This window comes from Apteryx rowi, unplaced genomic scaffold (genome assembly GCF_003343035.1).
Source record: "Apteryx rowi isolate R43461 unplaced genomic scaffold, aptRow1 scaffold_1091, whole genome shotgun sequence".
Classification (NCBI taxonomy): Eukaryota; Metazoa; Chordata; class Aves; order Apterygiformes; family Apterygidae; genus Apteryx; species Apteryx rowi.
This window is the reverse complement of record NW_020447299.1, coordinates 69,606-78,441: the sequence shown is the minus strand read 5'-3', so window position 1 is coordinate 78,441 and position 8,836 is coordinate 69,606. Positions and strand designations below refer to the sequence as shown.

Genomic DNA, 8,836 nt, shown 5'->3' with positions numbered 1-8,836 from the left:
GGAGGTCCCTCGGTGAATGCTCAGAACCATTTTCTCCCTGGAGATGAGCCAGGAGCAGGGGTGACACTATCAGATCCTGTGCGCAAACACCATGTCGTGCTGGCACTGCCTGACACGTCCATGAATGGTCCTTAAGGTATCACAGAGCCCAGTCCACCCTCTCAGAGCAGAAAACTCCACCTCACTGCTTTAAACTGGGTCCAGTGATTTGTGTTTAGCACAAGGCTTCAAGAGAGATGTCCCCACTTGCTCTGGTGGCCTGAAGAGCTGCAGATCGCTTGTTCCAATGGTTAAATTTATTTCAAGCCCAAAACAGGGTTTTGCTCTTTATTATGGTGTCCCTGAAGCAGTGCTGGACAACCAGCCTCGCTGCCATTCCCTTTCTGCTTCAGGATCTTGAATGGCAACTCTGCCATAGAAGCCACCACCTTCGATGGCAGCTTAGCTTCAAGAGTTAAGCTTTGGGGTGCAGCTCTGCRTGGGACTGTCCCTGCTGCAGTGTGAACAACATTGGCCTCCCAAAAGCTAAGAGGAGTTTCTGCAGAGAAAGAGCAAGAGCRGTATGGCAGTGTGGTGGCCAGAGGAGACGTCAAACTCCCTTGTGCTGTGCTTGACCTGTAGCTGACAGCAAAATTTATTGAAAAGACAAGCTGCCAATATCCCTTTTGTTTTCTTTTCACCAGGAAATTGATAGTATTATTGGATTTTTCTCTGTCTGCCTAGACTGCAGTAATGCAGTAGGAAATCCCCCCCAACTGCCTTGAAAACCCCAAGGCTTTTCTGAGATAATAAACACTGAGCTGTTTTTCATTGCCTTCTGGGTTTTATTTTGCATTTGTTATGGGGTGGGGCTTTTTGGCATCCAGGAAACCTTCAATGCGAAGCAAAAGCCGCGACTCTCCCGTGTTCGCATGCCTCCAAGAGACACGGAGCTAAAAAAACAATTAACCCCCCCCGAGCTGTGCAGAGACTGTTCCCCAGGCTCCGTCCTCCTCCGGGTTGGCGGTACCGCGGCGGCGGCGGCAGGGGCACCGGTTTCCTGCCGGAACGGCAGCCGTGAAGCTCCCTGTCCGACTTCCTCCCGCACCAGCTGGCGCGTGGGCAGCGGGGAAACAGCTCGCAGAGACGAACCCAAAAGTCTGCACGGTTCAACAACCCGCATCGCCCTGCTGGTATCTAGGCAGAGGGAAACTCAAACCGTTATGATAAAATGCGGCGTTTAGTCAGTCACGCAAAGAGCTGGTAAAAGAGTTGTTCTGTGTCCAGGGGAGAAAAAACAGCAGCTGGGAATTTGCAACAGATTCAGCTCGGTGAAGCCAGGCTCCTACACCGAAACGCGCACGCCCGAGTGTCGCGTGCAGGGACCGTGCTGGCTGCTAGTGTGTCGCTCCCGGACACCCTTATATAAGGTTAACTTAGGGAAGTGTGGGAAGAGCCTTTGGCAATCCAGTCCCGGATCTCAGGTGTACGAAGGCGTCGGGCTCTAACGTTTCCCCCTGGGCTTTCTTGGACCTGTAGATTAGCAAGAGGCTGAGCTGGCTTTGAGTGCCATCGTGGGGAATTTCTGGGGTGGATTTAGGGTCCTCTTTCAAAAAAATCTGGCTCAAAACTCTCTCTCCTTGGAAGCTGGAGGGGCAGCAACGAGGACACTGATGGCCACTGGGGAAAGTGCTCTGGAAAGGTGGCACTTTCCTCCGGCACTGAACGTGGGAAGTGGTCCCTGCTCCGGCGTGGGGACAGGGCCAGTCCCCTCGGGGCTTGTGTCCCCTCTCCAGCACGCGGACATGGTCAGCCCTCTCAGCGTCCCCGCTTTGGTGTGGGGACAGGGCCCAGCCCCTGTGTCCCTGCTCCAGCACGGTGACATGGCCAGCCCTCTCAGGGCTCGTGTCCCCACCAGGGCACGGTGACACCCTCTGTGTCCATGGTCTGGCATGGGGACATGGCCAGTCAGTCGCCTTGGGGCTCATGTCCCCCCTCCAGCACGGGGACCGGGCCAGAGGCCCGGCGCCACGGGGCTGTGATGGCCGGCGGGGAGGCTGGGGTGGGGGGGGGGGGGGGTTACCACGGCAACGCGGTTTTGCTCAGGCAGCGGCGCGGGCAGCCCGCGGCCGGTGGGGGCCTGGGCGGCGGCGCGCGCATGCGCAGAGGGGGTGACTTTGAGGGCGGCGGAGCGGGATGCTGAGCAAGCTGGTGGGGCCGCGCTACGTGCAGCTGCTGCAGAACTGGTGAGGCGCGGCCGGGCCCCCGGTACCGGCACCGGCACCCCTCGGGCCCGCGGCTCCCCCGGCCGGCCCTGGGGACGCGGGGGAGGCCCTGCGAGGGGCGCGGGGCAGGCTGGGCCCGGTGGGCTGGGGCGCCCCGGGGCCGCGGGTTCTGTGAGGGCCGCGGGTTCTGTGAGGGCCGCGGGTTCTGTGAGGGCCGCGGGTTCTGTGAGGGCCGCGGTCGGCGGGGGCCGGTTCCCGGTGCCGGTCAGGGCCCATCCCGTCCCGTCCGCCCTGGAGCTGGCTCTGAAGGGCGGCGAGGCGGGTGGCGGCGGGGCCACGGCGCTCCGGTCGCTGCTCGGGGGTTAAACGCTCGTCGCGGCGCCTCCCGTGCAGGGGGGCAGAGACTGAAAGCGGGAGCGAATAAGGGGAGCTGAACTGCAAAAGTAGGAGCGCAAACAAATGTGTCTTTTCTACCTTGAGAGCGACCCCTTTAAATAAAACCGTTTTCAACAGTTTCCTGTATAACATCCTGGCTGCCCTGGGAATTAATACTTCCTGCTCATACAAGATACTTTCAAGCTTTTTACCCAGCTTCTTTCTTAAGTTAAATAACTTTCTCAGATATTTGAGTGATGAGCGTTTTCCAGACCTTTAGCGGTGGAGAATCGGTGGTGTTTACCTGCGTGTGTCTCTGTTCTTTAGGACTCCCACCCTTGTTACATGGGGTGGCGTAGCTGGGACAGGTTTAATATGGTTCACGGACTGGAAACTGATCCTTCAGTATGTTCCCTACATCGGTGGCAAGTATAAAAAAGAAGACTGAGCTTCCCCCTAATGGTAAGTCTTGTTTGTGCACCTATTTAGATTAAGTAGAGTTGTGTGGCTGTGACAGTTGATGTGGCTGTTTTGCCAGGACAGAATCAAATTGTTGGTCTGCAAAATGTGATTATTCCGTTTTTTTTTATATAGGGCTTAACAGAGCATCTGAAGGACAAAATATTAATTATTTTTCAAGTGATTATTTTATAAGCTGTGGGGGTTTTTTTTACAATGAGTGTGATTCTTGAGAAGTCATTTCAAATCAAAAGTCTCCTGTGGTATTTTGGGAGTTCTAGCAGATCCGTTTACATTCCAGTCTTAGCTAGAATGCCTTCAAACTCGTGACTAGTTTTGTGGCTAGGCAATTCCTTCCTATTCCCTGGAGTAACTAAATTATGAAAGAAATTTTTCTTCAAGGTCAGTTGCAATGATAGTGTYTTGGGTGACTGTGGATGTTTATGGACAAGTCAGTGGAAAAGCTCTCAAGTTACGAAGAAGCAATCTATTTACGTAGTAAGGAATCTTTTTTTTTTTTTTTTTTTTGAACTTAAAAAATCATCTTAACCAGTCATAGGTACATGGGTATATTCTTGAGACAACAGCTTATCTTGCCGAAGAAGAGCATTGATGTGTCATTGTGCATAAATGATCTGGAAGGAGCATGTTCATATACAGGAGTAGAGAAAGAAGATGTTTCTGTGGTGCTTATAGCTCTTTCCAAAGAGACTTAAAAATCTGCGTGCCTGCGTTCTGGTAGTTCCTCTGTTGGCTTCTGTAACGGAAACTTCTCTGAGGCTTTTGAAATCTATCTTTAGTGTTGGCTGCTATAGCACTTTGCAGGAAGTATTGCTTATTTACTGTTTTGTGTTTATTGTAGGAAATTTATTGCTGGACTGAGTGTTTTGGAGCCGTCCTTCTGCTGAGACCTTGCTTTGACGTGAACTTGTAATGCCCAATACAGATTCTGCAGCAGGCTGTGATGTTCCTTTCTCTCCCATGGACAGTTGTGACCACTYGATTATGAACAAAATAACTTCACTTACCACCTGCCTAGTGCTTTTTCTGTGATCACTTTCACAGCAGATCCCATTCTGATGGGAATAACTTATAAAACTGATGTACAAAATAAACCAAGTGAATGATATTTTTGCATTGTTGTATTCTTATCCCACATTCTTTAGACTAGACTCCTGTTTTGAGTTTGTATATGATGTCGTCTTCAGCTTGTTGGAATGTGTGTATCCTAAAAGGAAGGCATGCTGTGTGTCTGTCTTGTTTCCTATGCAGTTTCCTCAGGCATCAACCAGTGGCTGCTGGGATATTAGAGCTGGAATGCTGAACTCGAGGAGCCTTTGATTTGTCCCAGGGTAGTTGTTGCTCCTCACTCTTAATGCTGCTGTAGTTCCTGAATCGTTCTTTTGTGCAACTTCTTGATGTGTTGATTTTAAATGTTACTAGGTCAATGTTATCTGTGGACACTTGCATATAGTTAACTTTTCATAGCTGCTTCTGCAGAGCTGTGTGATAACACTGATTCCAGGCATTTAGCTTAAGGCCTGGTTTTGTTTCTTAAACTTTCTGATTGGGTACATGCCATTATAAAGCAATGTAYGCTGCCTAAAAACAGGCTGGCTTTTCTGACTTACTCTAGGGGCTCAAGGAAGGTGGTCTGCAAACCCCAGGAGGCTTTCAATATCCCAGAGTAAAAACCAGTGGTTTAGATAGCTGTTGTATTACTTCTTTGATACGGGTGTTCAATAGAAGAACAATGTATATCTGTATTTCACAGGTATATTTACATCTGCCAAAACATAAATTGGTGATGAAACAATCTACTACCAGAGTACTTTATATGAAAATATTTTAGCTGCTGGAAAAAAGCAGTAAAAGGACTCTTGTTGGTGTGGTCTCTGCCACCAAGTCACAGCAGAAGACTCAAACTTAGGGGGGAAAAGTTGGGTCCTTTCAGCAAAAGCCAAAACTTGCAAACAAATTTACTTGTGTGTGAAAAGGGAATCTCTGTTTTCTCTCTGTTTTCAGTGACGAATTCCATCTTGTTAGAATTTTTGGCAGTAATGAAACAAATCTCTTTAGGGAAAATCTGTGGTAGTAGGGGTGCTTGGATGCTATCGCAAAACCTGGCAAGACAGTGGCCCTGTACAGGACACTTGAACTACTTATTTAACAGAATAATTGATTTAGATTGGTAGTATCTTTGATCATAACTAGTTGTGTGGGGGGGAAAAAAGTCATTATCATGTAAAACTCACTCTGTTGCCTTACTGTATCCAATGGAATGGCACATAAGTTTATGGTGTAATGGGATAAACATGTTATTTCTTCAGTCTGCCCCACACATCTGTTCTAGCAGCGCTCCTGAATCTGGGCTAACTCCTGAAAGGCCAAAGCCATTGTGCTTTGAAATGCTGGGAACATATATCAACTGTTGTTGTCAATCCTGTAGATCTATTTTTTTATATTTATATATATATATGATATATAATACTATACATAGCACTATTGATTTTGGTCCATTTTCATCCAAACTGTTGCCTTGAAAATGGACTTCCTATTAGCCTGTACTCACATGTCATCCAAATCATAAGATCAGACTTGCACAGTTAGAGCCTGTGCTCTTACTTACCTGTCTGACATGCCTAGACAGGTCAGGTGCAACGTGCTGCTGCTGACTTGAGGAATGACCTAGTTTTGGCTCGCTCCCATGGGTGGGTAAGTCTCTGCTCCCACTGCTGAGAGAGCCTTTAGAAGGCCTCAAACTAAGGTTCTGTCTCTGATCATTCCTTTAAGGACCCTGGTCTCCCTGAGCTGCCAATTTGCAGCTTTCACTAGCGAGAGCTGGCTTTAGCAAAGCCCCTGTGATAGCACTGTGCACAGCAGATTAGATTAGAGGATATTCAACAGAGGAAAAACATATTCAAAATACCAACTGCCTGCACGGGCAAGCACTGCAAGAAACATACGGACTTTGGATTTGTTTACCCTGTGGCAATGGTTCAGCTGCTTGTGCTTTCTGTAACGTTTCAAGCGATGGCTTTGTCTCTGATTAACCTTAGAATTAGCCTATAACTAATTTCTAGTATTTCTCCTTCCACAAGAGCAAACACTCAGAAATACCCTGTTAGAAGCATCTTCAGCATTCGTGGGACAAATTTGTGTTAAAACTCAAGTAATGATTGTTCAAGTGCCGCGGCTGATCTTTCTAATCTTTAATATCCTAGTAGTGCCTCTTCTCTAACAGTTGATTATTTTTCAGAATGAGCTAACCAAATTTTGCATATATTGCATGAGCAAATTAGTTAAAGACTATGACCTGATAGAAGAGGAGAGCGCTATGCTTTCAACACTAGAGAAGCCTCACTAGAGGGCACAGTAGTGGTTAAACTTGCCCAGGCTTTAAAGAAAATCAAAAAGCAAGTTCAGYTCTGTGTTAACTGCATAACTTCAAAGCAGCACCTAAAAAAAGGAAGACTTGCACTCCTGTCTGTCTCTTTTGAATGTTTATTTGTACATCCACTTAACTGATGYGCATTGCACTCTGCACGTTCAACACTGGCTTGTTTGTGGCTGTCTTGATCGACAGAAAAGGGCTGTGACTTCCTCCAGGAACCGTCCTGCGTTCAGCACGCTTTAAACCTGGCATCAATCCACTTGTCTGCTATCAATTACATTGCTCATCCTTGAAAGACAAGAGAAACCAGGAAACACGATGGCAATGCACCATATTAGCAGGTATAGGGAGGAAAGTTCATCCCTTCTCCGTGAAGGAGCCGCTTGCCAGCGTGAGTGGTGTAGTCTGCACCTGGTCATGTAAATAACCGTCTCTCATGAGCAGTCCAGCAGAGACCTTTTTTTTTCCAGAAAAATCACAATAGTTTCTTTGAGATGGAGATTTATAATAAAGTATCTCCTCTGAACATTCCCCAAAGGAAAACCACTTACCTTCTTAGTTCCTTGTAGTGAGGGTTGCTGTATGMCCCTTTCTGTTCCCTGTAATCACAAAGGGTCTGAGTAAGTGGAGACAGGACACGGAGTCGTCATCGTGACCACCTCGGCAATGCCCAGCCTGTTGCATTCAGCTCTACTGCTGTCAACCTCTTCTGGCTGCTGTGATCTCCCAGAACAACCTCAGGTTCTGATGTCTGCGGGGGCCGGTCGGTTGGGTGCTTCCTGGCAAATCCTGCTCCGATAAAAGCTCTTTTGCTGGGGTCTACGATGTTCTGCTGCAGAGCAGAAAGCTTTCAATTAGTTATCCACAGAGCTAAATGGAAGAGTTTTTTTTCTCTCTGGATATCTTAATGCTGGCTTCTGTGGCTGATAACAACTGATTTTAGTGATTTGGGATTATCTACTAGTCATGGAACAACATAGACTCTCTGGCAGCCCAATCCACTTTCAGCTGGTGGCAATATCTGCAATATGTATGTTGGCAACGTTCCCAAAGGAGCACTGGGATATTTTCCCTTGAGCTCAAGCAATACTTTCTATCTAGAGTTTTCATACAGTCCTAGGAAAGAAAAAGTCTTCCCTTTTTCCAACCTCTTGCCCTCACCAGCTGTCAGTGAAAACTGATTTTCGAACTCCTGTTATCCTGGGCTTAAGGTTCAGTGGACATTTAAGAGGTCACCTCCTCCATCTCCACACCACAGTAAGATCCACTCCCCGACTTTTCTTGTAGTTTGTCCAGTCTGTTCTTAAAAAAATGCCATTGATGGAGTTTTCACAGGCTCTGTACATGATCTGTTTCAGTGCTTAACTTCTTAAGATTGCATATTTGTTAAAAAAAAAAAAAAAAAACTCTTTACACAATTTAAGCCCAGTACTTCTTTCCCTTTTACATATTTGAAGGCTATTACCAGATCTCATCTGTTTTCCCAAGACTAAACAAACCCAGTCCTTTCCTCTTCCCTTGCAGGTAATCTTTGTAGACAGCCGATGATTTTCATTGCTCTCTTGGATTTCCTCCAGGTGCTCCATGTCTTTCTCAAAATGCAGCGTCCAAACCTAGACAAGAGTGTGTCTTGCATGATCTCATTTCTTTGTGAAGTGTTGGTGTCTCCTTTTTAGTGGTTTTGAYTTTAATTAGGAAAAGAGGAAACGGTCAAAAGGGTGGTGTGGAAGGAAGCACTACCAAATACTGTTCTTAGTGGTGAGGATTGCTATCTGCTGTTTTGGAGCAGAGGGATGAGATAAAGGCAGGACTCTAGGGTTTTGTTCCCAGCTGTAATAGGCCAGTGGGATCTAACACATTACCCTACAGAGCCTTGGAGTTATGACTGTCGGCTTTTAGGTATGAAGCACGCTAGTCTCCCAGTTACTGAGTCCTATTCCCAGGTTTCCCRTTTGCTGCACTGAAGGAGAGCAAATCGCTTAACTCTACCGTGCCTCAGTTTCCCTTTATAGACTTTATTTCTTAGACTATTCTTTTTAAGCAGAAAGGTGTATTTCAATCCAAGCTTTTGGTTAGAATGGTAGGGGTTTTGCTGGTTTTATTTATTTTTTTTTTTAGAAAAAAAATATGAAAAAGGAAACTATGAAAAATAACTGGTGTTTTTGATCAATACTGGCAATTAGAATTTTTCTGGTCTGTGTGTTCAAGATTACAGGAAATAATAGTGATAGTAGAGCAAGACGTTTCATAAGTATTAGTCCAGAATGAGACAGCATTAAACACAGAACTACAAAAATAAAAATAATCCCTAGAGAGATGAAATGCCTTCAGGACAACAGAAAGCTCTGTATTGATTAAAGACACAATCCCCACAGTCATGTATCTTAAATATAACAATCTTCCT

At 46.5% G+C, this 8,836-nt stretch overlaps 1 protein-coding gene across 1 annotated transcript; it reads left to right on the top strand.

Moving 5' to 3' along the window:
• The first annotated feature begins 2,125 nt into the window (after positions 1–2,125).
• LOC112969404 (cytochrome b-c1 complex subunit 10) lies at positions 2,126–4,167 on the top strand. The gene is made up of 3 exons (XM_026072687.1): positions 2,126–2,225; positions 2,907–3,041; positions 3,901–4,167. The coding sequence occupies exons 1-2, from the start codon at positions 2,176–2,178 to the stop codon at positions 3,025–3,027; spliced, it is 171 nt and encodes a 56-aa protein (XP_025928472.1). The 5' UTR covers positions 2,126–2,175; the 3' UTR covers positions 3,028–3,041; positions 3,901–4,167.
• Positions 4,168–8,836: the final 4,669 nt, after the last annotated feature.

What these genes read in the sequence shown, in the direction of transcription:
- LOC112969404 (XM_026072687.1), top strand. Translation starts at nt 2,176, where the DNA reads ATGCTGAGCAAGCTGGTGGGGCCGCGCTACGTGCAGCTGCTGCAGAAC. An exon ending in GTGCAGCTGCTGCAGAACTG is followed by an intron (nt 2,226 to 2,906) that starts GTGAGGCGCGGC and finishes TCTGTTCTTTAG; the next exon opens with GACTCCCACCCTTGTTACAT.